Source organism: Fusarium graminearum, chromosome 4 (genome assembly GCF_000240135.3).
Source record: "Fusarium graminearum PH-1 chromosome 4, whole genome shotgun sequence".
Taxonomy (NCBI): Eukaryota; Fungi; Ascomycota; class Sordariomycetes; order Hypocreales; family Nectriaceae; genus Fusarium; species Fusarium graminearum.
Genome location: NC_026477.1, coordinates 7,706,544 through 7,727,019, shown reverse-complemented (window position 1 = coordinate 7,727,019; position 20,476 = coordinate 7,706,544). Strand labels below are relative to the sequence as shown.

Genomic DNA, 20,476 nt, shown 5'->3' with positions numbered 1-20,476 from the left:
GACCGTTGAGTTGAGTTGAGGCACCAATGCTGTCGTAGAATATTAACAATTATGGACTAATAATCAGTATGCGGTGGTAACATAAATGCAATAGAGTTTCTTTATTCTATTCTCAGTCACCATGTGGTTGGCTTATTCAAGCGCAAGACTGAGATTGTCAATAAATGTTAACTCAATATAACTCTACTTGCCGGCTGCCTGACAGTGCCATAGCATTTCACCTCCCAAACATCAAAAATGAACACTCTTCACTCGAATCTTGTTATGTTAAGCTTCATGGTTGCTCTGCATCAACCACGCATTAATTGTTTTCTGCTTGTTGCGACAGAAGTGTAGTTGCGCGCAACCTTTCATGGAGTGATTAGGGTTCTTGCAATCGATGGTACTTAAGCACTCCCTCCTTGTACCTTTGATTCTTTCTTTTCAAGTACTGAACAAGGTTATCTTGCGAGAGCGCGATATCCGTCTTCTATTGCTATTGTTGTCATCAACTTCTATTGTTGTCAACACCAAGCCATTCCTGTGCTCGCCACAAACCTCAGCCCCTTTTCTTCATCACTACTCTATTGTGATAAAAGATTAATCGCAAGCGCGATAGAAACGTCTCAGAAAGAAGGTGATTCAAAAGTAAGTGTTTCCAAAAGTCTTGCGCCCCTCGTCGCGATATCCGTCGCGAGTGTTCACTGCCCCCAAACACCATCATCACAACCCTTTTTCTTTATCACTACTTGTTCTCGACACGAGATCAATCACACACGCGATAAGTCTTGAAAGAGAGACGATTATATTTCTTCTTGCGTCGGAAAGCTCGCGTTTTGGGTCGTGATACCTCCCGCGAGTGTTCACTGCCCAACAACCATCTCCGTTACGACCCCTTTTCTTCACCACCACTCCATTCCGACACAAGATCACTAGCATACAAAAGGCATCTGTGAAAGAATGGCTTAACACGCTGCTTTTTTCAAAAAGCTCACGTTTTTGGTCGTGATATCGTTTCCGAGTGTTCACTGCCCACAGTCGCGACCTGACTTTAACCTCAAGTCCCACTCAGACTCAACCCAACCTTATCACTCTCTCTGCCATCTACTACCTCAACGTCCTCCCAAGCTATTTAACACAGAATTCCCTTTTTGGGATCATTTCGTCCACCCGCCGGGCTCCAGCCAACTACATTAAACTTCGCAACACACACAAGCTAACCAATCACTCAGACCAACTAGTGTCTCACGATGGTTATCCACGATTGCTTTAACTTAGACATCGTGGAGAATGATACCTCTCGAGACGGTAAGTTATGGTTCGGGCCAGAAGAACGCCCGCCTACTGGAGATTTAACATTTTCAGACGATGTCGACATGGATCGCGATCTCGAACAGGAACTCCCCAATAATGACGATGACATGGAAGCCGAGTCCGAAGCCGAGCGCAAACGTGCCATCAGAGAAGGAAAGAAATCAGTCCGCCCGAACCAGGCATTTGGGTTGTTTCCTGTTTACAACCCTGATGAACTACGAATAATACAACAAGGGTTCAGTGAGTCCCCGGAGGGCCTGATGACAACCGATGAACTAGAGGAATACTTCATCCCGGGGCGAAACCGCACGATCGCTAGGCCCCCTCCTCGTCCTGAGTCACTCCTGGACAGCATCACAGTAAAACCCAACCCTCCTCCTGGCAAGAAACGTGTAGGACGACCACGCAACGATGATAGGACTGCTAAGAAACCCAAGAACCGACGTGGTGGCAGTCGCCCACCGCCAGTCAATAGCAACGCTCACCAAACGTATAATACGTATTTGCATCCCGGCCCCCGGGCCTGTCAGCGGTTCGGGCAACAACATTACGAAAGGCAGGAGGATGCCCCTACTGAAGTCCGAGCTAACGGTACACCACATTACCTTTCAATCATGGCAAATCGTGTGACTCTGGACCACGGTCGCAAGGACATTTTTGACGGTATCGATCCAATTGTGGCTCGCCAAACCCGTGAATTCTTTGCGCGTACAAGTATCGAACCACCTAAGAACAACAAGGCCCTGTATATTCTGCATCATTTTATGATGAAGCGCGAAGAGGAAAATAACCCATTCTTCAAGGAGTTAAAAACCAAGAAACGCATAAAGATACTGAAGAAGGATCCTCTCACTGATGAAGAAAAGGCTCAACTCAAAAAGCTGTTGTTTCGACCGGACGTCGAATGGGAATAGGATTTCATCGACAATACAGACACAGAAACAGGCAGAAAAAGCCTGACACGGGAAGAATGGGGAGTGGACAACCATGTAGAGGCGTGGGACGACCTCTCATGGGGTGTCAAATGGGTCATTCTATGGATCCTCAACAGAACTAATCGTTTCGCAAAGATTGTTTCTTTGATCTTGCACCTGCGACATCGTCAGGCTCGAGAGTTCACAGAACAATACACTCGGCAGTATTTCATGTGGGAGATTTGGAAAGAGAATGTCGAACGCATTCCACATGCTGCCCTTCTGGAGCATGCGCTAGAGAAGAGACAGACTGTTGCCGAGCTTCTGCAACAGTATCGCCCTCCTCTCTACACTGAACAGATAAGTCGACAGGATGAAGAAAAGGGGATGTTTTTCTTAATTAACCTGAACAACACTGCTGTGACTGAAGAATTTAAAGCATTTATGCATGAAAAACAGCCAGGCTTCTTGCGCTTGGACATTGAGTGGGATTTCATCCAAGAGACTATTGACAACCAACAGATCCTGGCTTCGGTTGGAATAGGTTGGCTGAACCCTAGTGAAGTTGCCAAAGTCATGATGAGATCTCTGCCAAAAAAGGTTTCAGAACAAAACGCGGGGATGAGAGACCCTCTTTCAACCATAACCCTTTCTGGGGCTACATTCGAAGATGAAGGACACGATTCGGATATGTCCCAGAACGAGGTCGAACCGACCGATGATAGCCAAGCATTGGAAATGGGCAAAAGACTTGTCGAACTGGAAGCACACGATGAAGAGGTGGGCTTGGAAGATCTTCCCCTTCCAGAAGCTCCTTTATTGCCCCTTATACCAGGACCGCATGGCCCGCAGGCAACGCCGGATCAACAACAAATGCTGAGATTTGCCTTGCAAAGAACAGCACCCGAGAGCTACAGTATTGTGCATGGCTTTTATGCATCCAGGCTTGTATCAACCCTTGAAGAAGAAGAAAGAGCGCCTTTCCCAGCACAGTCTGCATTTCGTCCCAGGGGCTTTCCCTTTTATGCTAGACATATTGCAGGGATTGTAGGCCACAGCGACGAAGACCCCGTTGGCGAGGTTTTGGGGGGTAGCGAGAGTCAATGTATGGGCTCGACTGATCAACAATTGGCAAGGCATGGTACTCTGAGCGCGAGAGTAAGAAGCTCTCCTCAGATCGCTAAGAGAGGGTCTTTCAACCTTGGTCAACAAACAGGCAGTAGCTCAGCTATGCAGAACAGTCGAAACGAGTCTGGATATTACAGCAAGTGGCAAGTGAATAACTTGGTCAACCCCCCTAATGTCGAGCATAACACTTTCGGCCCTTCGACTAGATCAATTCCACACCAATTACAGGAGCCAGAAGCAGCAACAACACCTTCAAAGCAACTCAGACAGATGCTTGAGAAGTATCAAGGCTTTCTTACGAAGAGCAACAAGGAAGAAAAAGGGGCCTCCACCGATGATGATAGTGATGACGGAACTGTGATGGAGCTTGGTGACGTTGCCCCCCCAGAACCCGAAAATGATGAAGATTACTGTCCGAAAAAGAAATCAGCGAGAAAGCCGCCGAAGAAGAAGACTACTGCCGTCAGGAAGTCTGGCCGACCAGTTGGCCGACCCAGGAAGGCGACTCTCAAGAAGAATAACACTGCGACCCCGAAGAACGTTGGAGATACTGAAGCTGGAGAGAGCAGCACCCTGGACTCTTTCGACGTCCAGAAAACACCAACAAAGAAACAAACGGGGGATATTCCACTCGATAGCGGACCTCCCTCGTCTGGCCGCATCAAACTCATCGTCAGGCCATCTCAGACGTCTACCTCGAACGAGCCCAACAATCCAAAACCTGAGGTTACCATGCCCAGGATAGATACCCCTACCCCTTCGCGCGCTCGTGTCTCGAAAGCAAAATATGCGATTTCTGCCCAATATGCAACGTACGCTTCGATGTCGACAAGTGCGCGCTTCGCCCAAACAGCTGTTGACAGCGCTAAAGGGATTGCTGATACCGCAACACTTGATGCCCCCAGCAATATCATCGATCCAAACAAGCTTATTTTGGGATTTTCGAACATAAAGAAAGATGGCAAACAGCATGTTGATAGAGCTGAGTTTGCTTGGAGGGCGGAGAGAGCAGAGTTCGCAGGGACGGCATTTGAGGCGGATGATGCGTTGCAAATACTGGCGAGAGGAGAACACGGTGACGCAAAGGGTACTGATTGAGGTTGCACATGCGAGGATTTCGTGGGATTGGATCGCATTGTGTTTTTGGCAACGGTTTGCTGGTGGGTTTGTTGGTGGTGAGGTTTGCTTCATTTTGGCTCCTTCTAGATGGGTAGGTAGCAAAATGAGCTTGGAATGCACTTACCTCAGTACTACTGCCCAAGGTAGCAGGTAGTACGGGCATTGCCTACTGCTCAAACCTCTTCATAAGGCTTTAGCAAAGGCCATTCAGCTAATAAATTAAATCTAATACTACTTCCTCTCTCTAACATGGCGAGTCTGGTCCATGCTACGCCTTTGTTGCGAGTGCTATTCTAACCCATCACACCATGAGCTCCAATATCTGCCTAAGATGCACTGTTTGTGTCAAAGTTCTATTTGTTTATGTCACATGCTTGGCCAATGGAATTTGTCACTTGAAAACGGCAGCTGCCTGTGCAGTGCGTACCTTCCGCTGCCAGCTGTAACACTAATGCATCTATCCGCTCGCAATCTTGTCCCTGATCTTCGTCGAAATTTCACATTCTTTAATTTCCGTCATTACAGCATTCTTTACGCCATTCACTCGCTCTTTCAACTCTACCCATATTCCTACTGCAGAACAAATACAGCCTCAATATGGACACCGACTCGACCGACAGCGAAGATGATCGCGTTCAGTATCGCCTGACCGTGAGGCCTTCGAAGCATCGAAAGAATACAGAGAAGAAGCGCCTGAACAAGCAGGTTTTGAAACAATACATGATAGAACACGACAGAGAAGCCTATGCCAAAGATTCTGAGAAAAAGAAGCGCGGCCCCTTCGCTGAAGCTTCCACCGACATTACACCGCGAGAATATCAGATAGAACTCTTCGAAGCCGCCAAGGAGAAGAATCTCATTGTGGTTTTACCTACAGGTATTTTCTTGTCCCTTTCTGACTCTACTCTGGACATTCTAATAGGCACAGGTTCTGGTAAAACACTCATCTCCATCTTATTGCTAAAATACTACATTCGAATCGAAGTGGAATCTCGCGCTCTTGGAAATCCGAGGAAGGTGGCCTTTTTCTTGGTGGAAAAAGTAGCCCTCTGTGAGCAGCAATACCGATTTCTTAAGGACCAGATTTTCGGCCACAACATTGTCATGTTCACAGGCGATAACCGCGGCGTGACCAAGGACAAGAAGTACTGGGATGATCAGTTTTCCTCAAACAAGGTTGTGGTCTGCACTGCTCACATTTTGCTCGACTGTCTGAACAACGGCTTCATTACAATGGACCAGATCAACCTCCTCATCTTCGACGAAGCCCATCATGCAAAGAAGAAGCATGATTACGCGCAAATTGTCCGACGATATTATTATTCTACCGAAAAGAACAAGAGACCTCGCATTCTAGGAATGACCGCTTCCCCTGTGGATTCCAAGGCTGGAGATGTTGCAGAACTGGCACTTGAACTTGAGAAAACCCTTGACAGCGAGATCGCAACACTCTCCGACAAGATGATGCGACAGGCGACTGATTTCCAAGTTCATGTTGAAGAGACAGTCAAATACAACACACTTGGACTACCAGACGAGACCAAGACACAGCTTTGGGACTCGATCTCTAAGCTAGTATCGCGAAACAAGGAATTCAAGGCGTCTCTCGACTTCACAAAAGAGGCCTCCACAATCCTAGGACCCTGGTGTGCGGACCGATACTGGCAAGTCTTGATCGACGATACAGAGATCAAGCGACTCGCCGACAGGACTCGCATGGCTTTTTTCGGGGGTGGAGAGAAGTTGTTGGCAAGAGGAGACCAAGCAGAAGAGGCTGTCAGGGAGGTTCAAAAGGTCGTCGCAGCCCACGAGTTTAGGGCGATCAGTCCTCAATCGCAGGAATTGTCAGCTAAAGTGAAATGTCTACATGAAATCCTGGTTCATGCCTTCACAGTCGATAACACAAAGCGCTGCATCGTTTTTGTTGATCAGAGACACACAGCTTGCCTCCTTTCGGACCTTTACGACCAAGTTTCAATGGCAATTCCCGGTATGAATGCTTCGTATATGGTAAGTTGAGTCCCATTTCCAACAGCAGTAACTAACCACAATAGATTGGTCAACAATCTAGCAGCAGCACCCTTGGCAATATGTCTCTGCGAAAGCAATGTTCAACGCTCAAGAACTTTAGGGACGGCGTGATAAACTGTCTCTTTGCAACATCAGTGGCAGAGGAGGGAATTGACATTCCGAGTTGTGATCTTGTTATCCGATTTGATCTCTATACTTCTGTTATTCAGTATGTTCAATCCAAAGGGCGTGCGAGACACGAATCTTCACGGTATATCACCATGCTGGAAGACGGCAACATGAGACAGATTCGCAGTCTGAAACAAGCAGCGAGAGATGCAACAGCCCTTCGAGAGTTCTGTCTAAGAATACCTGCCGATCGAAAACTTCAAGACGATGTATTTGATGAGGAGACGGAAAGTCAGATCAAGCAAATACGTTTTAACGTGTACAAAATAGAATCAACGGGCGCACAACTTACATTCCCCTCAAGCCTCGAGATACTAGCTCGATTCGTTGCATCCTTGGGTACAGCAGAGAGCAGCCATAGCAAGGCTGAATATCACGTCTACAAGGTGGGAACATATTTCACAGCCGCCGTCAATCTACCGTCCAGTTCCCCCATCGTCTCCCAAACAGGCTATCCACAACGAAGCAAGCTTCTCGCAAAATGCTCAGCGGCTTTTGAGGTTTGCAAGAAGCTCATCAATGGCAAACACATTGATGATCATCTTCAGCCTACTTTCAAGAAACATTTCCACAAAATGCGCAATGCTCGTGTGGGAATAAGCCCTAACAAGAAGGGTGAGCATGACATGCGCCTGAGGCCCAACGTTTGGAGTATCCGTGGAGAATGGACACACTTCTTCCCAACAAGAATTACTCTTGACAGGGATTGTGGAGAGAAAAACAGGTCGTTGATTCTTCTTTCGCGAAGTCCACTTCCAGGACTACCTTCAATCCCTCTATTCTTCGGCAATGGACGCTCAGCCATCGTTGAAGTGACATGTTCTCAAGAACCTTTACCCATCACGACCGAGGAAGCTGGGGGTTTGACTGCTTTCACACTCAAAATCTTTGCCGACGTTTTCAGTAAAGAGTTTGAGGCCACTTGCGACCAGTTTCCTTACCTTCTTGCCCCCTTGGCAAAAGACACCAATCTAAACGAAATATCGCGAATCGACTGGGATACTGTCAACCTTGTCAGAGACCATGACAGTCTCGAATGGGAGAATGCGCCCGACGATTTCTTTTTCGACAAGCTTGTTGTAGATCCATATGATGGAGGGCGCAAGCTTATAATCAAAGGCATTGACAAATCCAAGAAGCCTTCTGATCCTACACCGGAGGGAGTGCCTGAGTCGAGAAGTCGTGCTTATAGGTCTGCGGAACAAAACATTAAGCAGTACAGCAACAGTCTGTTTTCCAAGTCTCGACTAACGGCCCAGTGGCGAGACGATCAACCGGTTGTCAAAGCTGAGCTTCTCTCATTGCGACGCAATCTGTTGGACGAGTTTCAAGTAAACGAGGAAATCAACAAGGATTGCTTCGTCATTTTAGAACCCCTCAACGTGTCACCTGTAAGTGAAAGACTCTTCTGTAAAACGTATCTAACATGCCCAGCTGCCAATTGACGTCGTTTCCATGGCACTCAAGTTCCCGGCAATCATCCACAGAATCGATTCTGCTCTGATCGCTCTTGATGCATGCGAACTATTCGACCTCTCTATTCCGCCAGCGCTGGCACTCGAGGCAATGACCAAAGACAGCGACAACACTGAGGATCATGGCAAGCAACAAATCAATTTCCAAGCTGGCATGGGTTCCAACTATGAAAGGTTGGAATTTCTTGGAGACTCGTTTCTCAAAATGGCCACCACAATCTCCATTTTTGTACTCAAACCCAAGAGCAACGAATGTTTGTACCATGTAGAGCGCATGCTGCTCATCTGCAACAACAATCTGTTCAACACGGCCGTAGATTGCAAGCTCCCAGAGTACATACGATCCTTGGCATTCGACAGGCGAACTTGGTACCCTGATCTTACACTCAGAAAAGGCAAAGCTTTCAAGGCAACAGCGCGACAGCGCTTAGCCGACAAAAGTATTGCGGATGTCTGTGAAGCTCTCATTGGTGCTGCATACCTCTCAAGCAAGGATGACAATTTGAACATGGCCGTCAAAGCTGTGTCACAGATGTGCAAAGCAAAGTACCATACCATGATGGCTTACGATGAGTACTACGCATCTTTCAAGGTTCCAGATTGGCAGAAAGCCAGTCCAAACGCCAACCAGCGTAGACTTGTGCAGAAAGTGGCAGACGCTACCGGGTACCACTTCAAGTCTGCGCCGCTGCTCCAGAGTGCATTCACACACCCTTCTTACGCGTATTCAGGGAACGTTCCAAACTATCAACGCCTCGAGTTTCTAGGCGATGCCCTCATCGACATGACCATCGTCGAATATCTCTATCGCAACTTTCCCCTCGCAGACCCTCAGTGGTTGACGGAGCACAAGATGGCAATGGCCTCGAACCAATTTCTCGGTTGTCTGTGTGTTAAGCTCAATCTGCACCACCATCTTCTGTTCAACACGTCGCAGTTCATCAGCAAAATTCGTGACTATGTGGCCGAACTTGAGTTGGCTGAAGAGACTGCGCGCCAAGAGGCAGAAGAAGACGGGACTCCAATGCGCATGGACTTTTGGCTCAATGCGACAACGCCTCCAAAAGCGTACGCAGATTCAATCGAGGCTCTTATGGGGGCCATGTTTGTGGATTCTGAATTCGACTATTCTGTTGTTGAGGATTTCTTTACCAAGTTCATCTTCCCGTACTTTAAAGACATGTCTCTGTACGATACCTTTGCAAACAAGCATCCTTACACATTTCTCACCAAGAAGATGCAACAGGAGATCGGGTGCATGAAATTCTGTATGATTTCAGACACCCGCGTTCCTGATGCAGAGCGTGGCATGGAAGTTATGAAAGAGTACGACATATATTCAGCCTTTCAAGTGCACGAAAGAGTCATCACATGTCACGTATCAAAGAGTGGAAGGTACGGTAAGATTGCTGCTGCAAAGGGGGCACTCGAGTTGTTGGAGCCGTATGGCGGTGATGTGGTCGCGATGAAGAAGCTGTTGGGCTGCGACTGCGACTCTGTAACAGCAGCCATGGCGGAGATGGACCATGGAACAGCTGTCTAAGTACTGCAGGGTATTTAGTGCACATTTCTTGTCACGATAGCGATTGAGTAACCAGCGGGGCCATATGGCGAATGATGGAGGCAATGATGGTTCTATCTATTGTTCAATAGACTTGCATCCTCGAGTATCTGCAATGCTCATAGAAAGAAAAGAAAAGCTGTGTCAGTAATTGATCCGTAAAATCTACCTTTCTGTCCGTGTTCTTATCAACCACATGCAAGGTTTAGTGGCAAGCATCTATACAGTCTTATTTAAGTAAAAGGCGATCTCAAGACAACCACAATTGGAGCTACTGATGTGCAAAAACATGGTACAAAAGTAAAACATGTTGATAGAGAAAAAGGTAAAGCATAATGATGGCGAAGTAAGTGAAGTGCAAGACGAAAAAAAAGATAATGTTTATCGTGCCTCGACACCGGATTGAACGATGGACCTTCGCATTACGAGTGCGACGCTCTACCACTGAGCTATAGAGGCTGCTAATAACTTGGTGCCAATAAGCCTTATTCTATTGCCTATATTGTCAAGTACTTTTGTTTCCAGCTTCTTACTACCACCTCACCCTAGATCTTTTGCAAGCGGTCTTTTTTCGACTTCAAGAGTTGAGTAGTTGGGGATTGTTTTCATGGTGCGGGATTTGAGAGCATTCGTTGCTGCGGGACGGGTCAGGGTCTTCAGTGTCCCGATCTCGCAGGCCTTGGATTCGGAAGCAGCTGCAACAATAAAACTACAAGGACAAGACAACGACTATTCAGATAGTGACTGATAAAAAAAGTTTGAATTGGTATCGAGAGTGCTATCAAATCCACCCGTGTCCAAAATGCTGCCGTGCGAAGACGTGCTATCCTGAACGCCAAAATTCAGTATACAAAAGAAATCCCATTCAAGTGTCGTCGTATTCCATCCAATAACTCCATTCGCTGGTTCATATCTCATTTAGTGGTCCTCAACATCGGCCGCGCATGCTTCTTCTTCTTCCTTCTGTTGTTGTCTTTTATTCTTCATGGCCCTGCGAATCTTCAGGGCTGTCTGCATATCCACCTTGGCATCGTCGGCGTCTGTTAAGCCGAACTGGTCCCAGCCTAGATCACGAATGTTGATACCGAGATCGGCGAGAGAGACGAAACCAGGAACTGCGGGAGCAGGAGGAACGTCATCTTCCCAGGAATCCGAATCTTGGTTGTCAAGCGTGGATGTTTGGTTGGTGCGGCGAGGTGTGTTGGCGCGACTGTGGCCCTGTCGCGACTTTTGTTGTGATCGCTGTGGTGTAGACTTGCTACTTCGTGTGCTAGGCCGTCGAGGGCTCTTTGGTGTTTTGGGGCGTTTCGAAACAACAGGCGCAGCTGGGGTTTGTGGAACAGAAGGAGGCTCAATTTCAGCCTTGAAAATAGGAACAGGTTCAAAAAGACCAGGAAGACCAGCGCCAGTAGTGCCGTAGTGGTCCTTCATTAATAGACTCTCTTCGTTGCGGCGTTTCTCCTTCCATGCGACGAAAGAGTCCATTGAGTCCTCGCTTGCGTCAGAGAGGTAAAGATCTAAGTTTAGGCCTTCATTCATGGGATGGCCGAGATGCCGCTCGACTTCCCTCCGTGAAGGGACCAGTGTATCAGCAGAAAAGTCATCATCGCCCGGATTATAGTAACTGATGTCATCCAATATTTTCTTCTGTTCATGTTCAGGAGAGATTTTGATGGAAGGAGGAAGAGATGCATCAATAGATGTACTTGGGGTGTGTTGGCCCACAGATTTAGGAAATGCATTGCTAAACCCAGAGGACATTGTTGATGGTGTAACGCAGGGTTGTACCCTCCATAGAGATGATGTTCGCACAGGGATATGCTCGTTAATGTCGTCAAGACGCTGGCTTCTAGCGCTAGTCATGGTGCGAGTGCGGTTGTATGATTTGTCCACGGATGAAGAACTGGACGGGCGTGACGGCTGAGACATGTCGTTGCGGGGGAACGAGAGGGCCAATCCACCATGGTAAGATTCAGGGCGTGCGTTAAGCGAATCGTGACGATCGTAACTATAACTTGGTTCGAGGTACGAGGTGGACTTTTGCTCAGATAGTCTGAACCGCGACGGCACGCTTGGAAACGGCGCAAAATCCTCATTGTCTTCCTCAACGGTGTCGATCTCGACACGACCAAAACTCCTTCGCCGACTCCGACCTTCGCTCGTCTTTGGCCTGGATCGCTGTACCGGAGGCGGCGATGCTGGTGGTGATACGGGCGGTAGTAGAGTTGGAGGTGATTGGGGTCTTTCATAAGAAAAACTTGAGATCGACTGATGTAGACTGAGGGGTCTTGGTTTTGGACGCTCTTCTTCTTCCTGTGGAGAAGCGAATGCATTGAATGATCGTCTCCGGTCCTGTTTTGACAATGGGGCTGGTTTGAGGGTTGCTAGGGGAGACTCGGACCGTTTTTCGCGAAGATGTGATTTGCTAGGTCTTGGTAGATCGTTAACGACCGGACCAGAATATGATCTCCTCCAAGCTGAACTACCAGACTTGGACCAATTGTCTCGTTTTGTCCCCGAGTCGCCATGTGGAACACCAGGATAAGGCGCGCAATCATCATCTTCTTCGTAATCCTGTTCGTCAGCTGGCAGCACCAAGCGCCCACTGCCAGAGAGTCGGTAGAGTGCTTTTGTAGCGGCACTTTTAAGGTTCAGACCGTTGTCGCCCAAGTTTCTCTCGGCAACGTCTTCCCCGTACTCTCGCGAACCAGTGGCTGTAACTCGCGAGCGAAAGTTTGAAGGCTTGAATTCTCCCTGCGCATCGAGAACATCGACAAAGGAATTGCGCTTATTCTGAAACGAATCGAAGGAACTTTCGCGCCGGTGATGAGTCGGAATGGAGGGTACCGGAGGTAGCCTTTCGGTACGGCCTCGTGCAGGTCTTTCTGGGACGCTCCAGGCTGAATTTGAGCTTCGAATACTGCGTGTCAAAGAAAGTGGCCGTGATGTTGGAAAGTCGACCTGGTTAGGCGCTGTTGTTGGTCGTGATTGGGATTTGCCTCGGAATCGGGGGACCATGGGAGGAATAGCGCTGGAGTCATCATCATCATCATCAAAACCGACATGTCGTGGTATGCTTGAAAGTTGTGCTTGGCTACGTTTCCTAGCTGCGCGTTGCAGTTGGTCCAAGATGTTGGGGCCATTTCCCGCGACTGGATATGTTCCTAGATCCTTGTTAGCCTGTTGTTTAGGTGATTTGTTTTGGGGACGTACCTTGAATTGGAGGAATTGAAGCTATAGTCGAATGGTACTCTTGACCCTTGACAGAAGCCCTCTTCGCATTGGATTTGCGGGTAAAAATATTGCTAAAGAAACCCATGATGACCTTGGCCTGCCATATGGCAGGTCGGCATCGGAGAGAGGTGGTCGGCTTGTTATGAGGGAATTGGATGTAGACAGCTAAGCAATGTCGAGTAATTAAAAGCGAGTAAGCATTCCGAGCTGAGATGAAAAGCAAAGCAAGGCTAAGCAAAGGCAAGAGAGGGGCCAAGAAAAAAGGAAGGTACGACGGCGTGCTTTAGTAGAAACAGAGACAGAACCAGAACCAGAACCAAAAACAGAAGAAGAAGGAGGGAGACAAGTCTTTGATGATGAGGGACTAATGCACGCCAAACCTGGGGGCTTTAGACTTTTCTAAAGAATGTCACGACCCAATAAATGAACTGCTAGACTGGAGAGTGTCATAACATCTAATGTCCCTGGTTAGAGAATCTTCCGTGCAAGCTTCCTTTTAACAAGATCCTTGACTGGAAACGGACAAGAGACTTGGGTAGATGGGGACAAGAACAGGGGTTGAGGGAGCTAGCAATGACGCCAACCGAGGAGACAAAGGCCCGCACAAGATGCAAGTGTACTAAAAAGGAGACTACAGGACACGGATCTACTATCTGTGCGCTGTGATACCTGCCAGGTACCAGCATAAATAAATAAAAAAGACTCCTTTTTTTTAATGGCATTCAATTCATTCTCATCACCCACACCTCTAAATTCCTCTACTGAGACATATATTCATTTGTCTCACGATGTTCCAATCACAACAACAAGATGGTCGATTGTCACCCCCAGGATTCGGATCAGGGGGGCGTTTGACTTGCAGCGATGGTCCATCCAGTGTCACTGACCGACTAGGGCCCCCCCCTTGTGACAACACGCAAACTGATCAATGCAGGGACCACAACAGTCCATGCTCAGGGGGGCGTGCTGTCTGAGTGCCACGGGGACGGGAATGCAGTGCACGGCATGGCATTTTGATGAAGAAATAGTCGCAAACTCATGTACCACCAGAGACGAAAAAAAGGGAGAAAAAATCAAGACAAAAAAACAGGCTTGTCTCAATGTTTGCTGCAACCGTTTAACCGACTGACGCCATTGTCAGAGTTTTGAAACGGCGTAGCGACTTTCTAAATCTAGAGTTTGACCAAACAAGGGTCGTTTTAGGCCACACAACAAATGGGAAGCATGAGAAGCAAGTAAATGAGATGTGACTGCATCAGCTACACCTTAACCGGCTTATCGAGGCTGTGTTTCCGATTTTCCCGTGGAGAATAGCAGAGACATCCCTCTCCATAATACGGCATTGACTATAGGCGACTCCAGCAGCTTGGTTCGGGAATCCGAGATTTCAAGGGGGAGTAGTCAAAGAAAGGACATCTCCGCTGTGGGTTTAGCATGATTTTAACAAGGCTGACCTTGCCCGTCAACAGGGGACGGATCATGTAGATTCTGTGCCTTAAGATGTAAGCGAAACGAAGAATGGATTGTATTAAAATGCAAACAACAACAATAACAATGCTAGCGGAGTAGGCCGGACATTTGCGTTACATGGACACAGGAACGGGCCGCTACCGATGAGCCTGATGATACGGTATTTTGGTGTGCAAATTGCCATGTGGTATCGCGTCCTGTTTGTGCCTGTGTTAGTGCTTGTGTTTGTGTTTGTGTTTATGCTGATGACTCGTTGTAACCTTTATACAGTAGCTGATCCTCATTTTGATACTGGCGTGTTGTCCGGATCCCCGAAGGTCACGGGCGAGACTGATCGATTGGCCGTTGATGTAACATGAAAGGATGAGAATAAGAAAGTACAAAGATGAGATTTGTCACATTTATTTCTTCTTGTACCCGATAAACATGCTACTGTTTCATATTCTATTGTCCACCGCATGAGTACAGTTTAATGACATGTAACATCATCGGAACATTGCTTCTTCCCGTATCGCTTTTTCAGTGATTCAAAGACTAACAAATATGTTTCCGGTCCGACAAGATAGATGCTTGTCATTAATCAACAAAAAGCCCGACTAACAATTTGGTCTAGAGACGGACGGAAACTAAGAAATGGCAATTAACATGGCAGTGCTGATCAAGCCGCTAGGAGAAATCTTAGGAGAATGGGATCAGCAGTCAATGCGATGCGATGATTGTCCGTCGATTGTTCCTGGACCGTCGTTGACGCGATTGGCGAAGCTAGAGGAGTTAATTAGCGAGTGGTTAGTCTGTGGTGGTGATGTTACCCTGTAGCATATTGGAGCAGACTACTAAGATTGTGAGGTGTTTTTAAAATGCTTGCCTGCTAACCTATTATGTTTGGCGTTGTAACTCTTCATATGAGCAGGTACTAAGTTGCATCAGCATTATATGTGCAATGGAAAGAGTGAAGCCCTCTATAGTGTTGGCAGTGTCTAAAGTGATTGCATGTGCATGTTGGTGAAGCCTTCCTTCCCAGGTGTAGCGACGTCATCAATACAGCCCCGCCAACCACGTGGGGTTTACTTTCCTCAGTTGTAGCTTCAATCATCCAAATCACCATCACCACGATCAATATTTCATTGCACCTACGACGTCTAAAAACCACGACCAGAAGCCAAAATGTCCTTGACAACAGATCCCGATCCTTCCGATGGCTGCCCAGCCTTTATCCCTCTCGAAGCGAACCCTGAGCTTATGACCACTCTCATTCACAAGCTCGGTGTCTCGGACGCTCTCGAGATCCACGATGTATACTCCCTGACCGAACCAGAGATGCTGGCATTCATCCCCCGTCCTGCGCTCGCCCTTTTGCTCGTATTCCCCATCAGTGCCGTGTACGAGAGTCAACGAATGGCTGAGGACAGCTTGGTGGACGAATACAAGGGCAAGGGAGACACTGAGCCCGTCTTGTGGTGGCCTCAGACGATTCGAAATGCTTGTGGTCTTATGGGATTGCTACACGCTGTTACCAACGGAAACGCAAGAAACTTTATCGGTGGGATTTCACCTGTTTGGTTAAAGAAATGACAGCTAATATCCGACAGAGGAGGGCTCTACCCTCGACAAGGTCATCAAGAAGAGCATGCCTCTCGACGCTCGCGGCCGCGCAAAGGTTCTCGAATCGACACCCGAACTAGCGACTGCTCATAAAGAGGCTGCTACCCAAGGCGACACGCCCGCCCCTGCTGCTGAGGACGACGTCGAGCTGCACTACGTTTGCTTCGCTAAGGGAACAGATAACGGACTTTGGGAACTCGACGGACGACGAAAGGGACCCATTCGACGAGGCGACTTGGATGATAATGAAGACGTGCTTAGTTCCAAGGGGTTGGCACTGGGTGCGCTCAAGTTTCTGGAAAGAGAGGGTGCGGATTTGAGGTTCAGTGCTGTTGCGCTGGCTGGGTCTGTCGATTAGACTAAACTAGATACCCAAGATAGAAAGAGACGGTCACGGATTCGCATTCCCTACGTCTCAGCAATTGCAGTCACAAGTCCCAATTGTTGTCGCAAATTCTTCAACGTGGTCAATTGTAGCCTGGATTGGACAGACAGACTAACGTGGAGATAGCACTCGGCTATTGAAGCTGAAATGGACAAGGCAGAATTGAAGCCACATCTAGTTCAGCTCCCCACTTCAAGGCAGCGACTTTCCAACAGGTACCTATATAACTGTTCATTTCCCTAGAGACAACCTGCTATCTACATCAGTCCAGAATCACCAAGCATCATGAGTATGTATCCATCCCCTTTGCAGGCACAAATGCTAACAATCCAGGAATCGCTCGTTGGCTCTTGAGAAAGGGCACCGAACATACCGGTCTGGTGCTAGGGAACGATGCATCGGGAAAGACAACGTTCCTATACAAACTATTATTGGGAGAAATTGTCCAGACCATCCCGACTATCGGTTTCAATGTCGAGACATTAGAATGTCCAGATGGAGACAAAATTACACTATGGGATATCGGAGGTGTGTTCAATCCCATGGCCCGCAAACTCGTCTAACAACTCAGGATGTGACATGATTCGACCTCTTACTCGACATTACATGCTCAAAGACCGCTTTGTCATTTTTATCCAAAGTTGCGAAGACTTGGAACCTGATCGGATTGAGTTTTCCATGGAATATCTGCGCGTGGCGATGGAGATGATGGAGAGCTTTGAAGCCAAGAACCTGTTTATTCTGTTCAACAAGCAGGATCATCTCTCCCCAGAGAACGCAGCAAGTATCGTCCGAGACCTCAAATCTCAGATCGAGAAAGAGATAAAACCTTACGAGAACAAGCTCGACATTAGAATACTGGACTATCCCGGTCTGAGCGCGCTAAACGGCACACATTTACACGCCGCCATGGAAGAGATCAGAATGGCTCTGAAACCTACAAAACCAACCCCGAACGTCAAAGCTGAGATTGAACAAAAGGTCAAAGGCCCGAGTGAGGATGATCTCGTCAATCGAATTAGGCAAGAAAACGCTACAAGCGTCGACGCGCAAACGTTTTGGAAGCGGTTCCTGGACGGTAGTCTTGAGTCGTGGGATCATTACACCCATCTCCGAGCAGGCTTTTTTGTTCTGCGCGATTGCTTCGCCAGGGGAGTAGGTGTTTTGGAATGCGCTGATGAGTTTATGGCGCATTTGAATCGACTGAGGGAGGGTAATCCTGAGAGGTTTCGCAATACTGCACATCGGTATGGTCTTTCGTATCTGCTAGGATATTTCCACTAACATTTACAGGACAATGACTATTTTCTGGCTGCAACAGATTCAGGTCGCTGCTATTGAGTATCAAGCGAACAACTCACCAGGAAAATTCCCCGGGCAGGAAGAATACGCTGACATACTCTTTTCAGCACCTCATCTTATGAACTCTGGTTTGTGGAGGGCGTATTACACCAAAGATTCACTCTTTACGCCCCAAGCTAAAGAAAATTGGCATCTCCCTGATATCCAACCTCTCCCTACGATCAGTCAAGTCACTTCTCAACCACCTCAGAAGATATCCGGCAACGATGCCGATCGACTCCCCCGATTTGCCTTTTCCGTCGTCCAAAAGACACTATCATCTCAACTTCGACGCGGAGGAATCGTAAAGCAAGCCTTTGAAGCTCTACAGTCCTCTACCATGCGCCTCCGCGCTACGGACTCTTCGATCCCTCCATACTCTGAGACACAGGCGTATTTCTGGATTCAGATTATCCACGCCTACCTTAGGTCTTTACAAGTACAAGTCAGCGGAAGTCTGACCTTTGAAGCCTTCAAATCTCTATTTGACGTGACAGGCGACGAGTGGCGTCAGTACTATTCACAATCTGTATGGGAGAGTATCCCCGCGCGAATGAGTTTCGTGAATCCAGATAAGAAAGCTCTACCGAATGTCTTCGGTATGCCTTCGCAGGCTAGGATGGACATGGCTCGCACACAAATGGTCAACGCAATAAGTCATCGCTTCGCAGAACCTCTGGACATGCCACCCCGTGAAGACCTAGACTTTTTAGCAGCTGTGTTGATTGATGAAGCGAAACTCATGCCAGAGTCTGAACTCAACGTCGCTAGTCACGCGAGTCTGTTGCGATATCTCTTCAATCGCCTTTCTGGGAAGAGTGAAGGAAGTGCTACTTCGCGCGCATCGTCTACGGCAATGGAGGTTGCTCAGAGGGTTGGTTTGACGCAGAGTATGTTTTGGGTGCAGCGGGTGCAGATTGAGGTGGCTAGAAATAAGGATGTTGGAGGATTTGAGGAGTTTGTTAAGGGAAATTCGTACTTGGCGTTTGAGGATCTGCCGTTTGTGTATTACTCGCCTCAGTTGTGGGAGAGTGCTGAGGCGAGGGGGGCTTATGTGCCGCCTGATAGACGGGCAGTTTCTAGTATTGTTGGAGGTAGGATGTGAAGGGATATTTAGACATAGCGTAAATTAGATTGAGATGTAGAGTATCTGCGATAAAAGTACGCCTATTCCTTAATGTACATTGCCAACACAGTCGACGGTTCATTCGCTGATCAAGATGTTTAACCGCTGGACTACCCTCCCATTACCACAGCCTAGTTTCAGTTCTCCCATCCGACAACCTAATCTCCAAGAGGGTACGCATGAAGGATCTGTCCATGGAACAACGTAGCATCCTTGGAGGCCAAAAACACAAAACTCGTCGCAATCTCACTAGGCTGTCCAACACGGCCCAACTGAGACTGCTTTCCGAATCCTTCCATCTGATCCGCCGGTCGAGAAGCTGGCTGAAGAGGTGTATGCACTGGTCCCGGAGCAACGGCATTGACCCTGATACCCTTCTTGACGAGCTGCTTAGATAGAGATCGCGTGAATGCCACGATGGCACCCTTTGTAGAAGCGTAATCGACCATGGCAGCTGTACCGCGGAATGCAACGACTGAAGTTGAGTTGATGATGCTGCACCTGTTAGCTATATTTCATCATGTTCTTGGAATGAAACTTACGAGCCACCCTTCTCCATATGATGAAGAGCATATTTAGTTATAGCAAAGATCTGAAGAATGTTGCTTCGGAATGTACTCTCCACATTCTCCAAATCGATATCCTTGAAATCCTCACACATGATCTGCTTAGCAGCATTGTTGACCAGCACGTCAATCTTTCCAAACTCATCGACATGCTTCTGAACAGCATTCTTGCAGGTCTCATTGTCCATGAGGTTGCCGGGAAACAAGACACACTTGCGGCCTTCCTTCTCGACCATCTTCTTTGTCTCTTCTGCATCTTCTTGTTCTTCTGGGAGGTAAACGATTGTCACGTCTGCGCCTTCGCGAGCGAAAAGAACAGCGACTGCGCGGCCGATGCCAGAGCTGGAAGACATGTTAGGAACGAATGAGGGGTTGTGATGGATTGAGCTTACTCTCCGCCGGTGATGAAAGCTTTGGCGTTTTCGAGTTTGTTGGCGGCGCGGTACTCGTGGAATTCATTCTTGCCTTCTAGCTTTGTAGATTCGCTGGTAGGGTTCATGGAATTTTCTGTTCTACGAGATGTCAGCATTGTTTTTGGGGAGAGAGAGGGAGATTATCGTGTGACGTACCCAGGGAGGTTCTGGGCTTGAGCCTCAGGAACGGGATGGAAAGTGCCATCTTTTCCAGCTTGAGACATGATTGAGGATTAAAGAATTAGTGAGTGGTTATTTTTGTATGAAGTGGAAGAGAAGAGTAGAAAAGAAATGGGAAATGAAAGAGTCGAGTATTTATCACCGTCGTTGATGATGTCAGTATGCGTCCATGTCGCGGGGCTGTTGAATCATCACGATCGCATCGCGATCTCCGTTGTCGATAAGAAATGTAGTCATTTATTTTTTCAGTCATGACCAAATTAAATCACTCTACCTATTAGATATATCTTGATAGGTAGACAATGGCCCAAAGGTGATAGGTAGATGGTCCCTCCAGCTTGACGACCTTTGTGATACCCTCACTTTTTGTCATGACGCGCTCAACACCATTGTCGATAAAGCGCTTACCCACGTGGATCATATCAAAAGAGTCGAATCTTCATATACGAGGAAATTCACAGGGTTCTCAT

At 47.7% G+C, this 20,476-nt stretch overlaps 7 protein-coding genes and 1 non-coding gene across 8 annotated transcripts; 5 read left to right on the top strand and 3 right to left on the bottom strand.

The window, feature by feature from the left end:
- Positions 1-1,229: 1,229 nt before the first annotated feature.
- Positions 1,230-2,207, top strand: FGSG_13500 (uncharacterized protein; the record flags this gene model as incomplete). Its single annotated transcript, XM_011330475.1, has 2 exons — positions 1,230-1,287; positions 1,345-2,207. 2 exons carry the CDS (start codon positions 1,230-1,232, stop codon positions 2,205-2,207), a joined length of 921 nt encoding a protein of 306 aa, XP_011328777.1.
- Positions 2,208-3,605: 1,398 nt separating this feature from the next.
- FGSG_13501 (uncharacterized protein) lies at positions 3,606-4,433 on the top strand (the record flags this gene model as incomplete). The annotated part of the gene is made up of 1 exon (XM_011330474.1): positions 3,606-4,433. The coding sequence occupies one exon, from the start codon at positions 3,606-3,608 to the stop codon at positions 4,431-4,433; it is 828 nt and encodes a 275-aa protein (XP_011328776.1).
- Positions 4,434-5,051: 618 nt separating this feature from the next.
- FGSG_09025 (uncharacterized protein) lies at positions 5,052-9,671 on the top strand (the record flags this gene model as incomplete). The annotated part of the gene is made up of 4 exons (XM_011330473.1): positions 5,052-5,331; positions 5,377-6,464; positions 6,509-8,044; positions 8,088-9,671. The coding sequence occupies 4 exons, from the start codon at positions 5,052-5,054 to the stop codon at positions 9,669-9,671; spliced, it is 4,488 nt and encodes a 1,495-aa protein (XP_011328775.1).
- Positions 9,672-10,076: 405 nt separating this feature from the next.
- Positions 10,077-10,148, bottom strand: FGSG_20720. Its single transcript has one exon. It is a non-coding gene; the product is annotated as a tRNA-Thr (tRNA).
- A 459-nt stretch (positions 10,149-10,607) lies between these two features.
- Positions 10,608-13,008, bottom strand: FGSG_09026 (uncharacterized protein; the record flags this gene model as incomplete). Its single annotated transcript, XM_011330472.1, has 2 exons — positions 10,608-12,853; positions 12,903-13,008. The coding sequence occupies 2 exons, from the start codon at positions 13,006-13,008 to the stop codon at positions 10,608-10,610; spliced, it is 2,352 nt and encodes a 783-aa protein (XP_011328774.1).
- A 2,493-nt stretch (positions 13,009-15,501) lies between these two features.
- FGSG_13502 (uncharacterized protein) lies at positions 15,502-16,412 on the top strand. Its single transcript, XM_011330471.1, has 2 exons — positions 15,502-15,933; positions 15,983-16,412. Exons 1-2 carry the CDS (start codon positions 15,633-15,635, stop codon positions 16,351-16,353), a joined length of 672 nt encoding a protein of 223 aa, XP_011328773.1. The 5' UTR covers positions 15,502-15,632; the 3' UTR covers positions 16,354-16,412.
- A 646-nt stretch (positions 16,413-17,058) lies between these two features.
- Positions 17,059-17,721, top strand: FGSG_13503 (uncharacterized protein; the record flags this gene model as incomplete). The annotated part of the gene is made up of 2 exons (XM_011330470.1): positions 17,059-17,535; positions 17,674-17,721. The coding sequence occupies 2 exons, from the start codon at positions 17,059-17,061 to the stop codon at positions 17,719-17,721; spliced, it is 525 nt and encodes a 174-aa protein (XP_011328772.1).
- A 1,284-nt stretch (positions 17,722-19,005) lies between these two features.
- FGSG_09028 (general stress protein 39) lies at positions 19,006-20,050 on the bottom strand (the record flags this gene model as incomplete). The annotated part of the gene is made up of 4 exons (XM_011330469.1): positions 19,006-19,348; positions 19,390-19,755; positions 19,806-19,925; positions 19,983-20,050. The coding sequence occupies 4 exons, from the start codon at positions 20,048-20,050 to the stop codon at positions 19,006-19,008; spliced, it is 897 nt and encodes a 298-aa protein (XP_011328771.1).
- Between the last annotated feature and the right edge of the window lie 426 nt (positions 20,051-20,476).

Coding starts and splice junctions, on each gene's coding strand:
- FGSG_13502 (XM_011330471.1), top strand. CDS start 15,633: ATGACCACTCTCATTCACAAGCTCGGTGTCTCGGACGCTCTCGAGATC. Junction 15,934..15,982: donor AAACGCAAGAAACTTTATCG/GTGGGATTTCAC, acceptor AATATCCGACAG/AGGAGGGCTCTACCCTCGAC.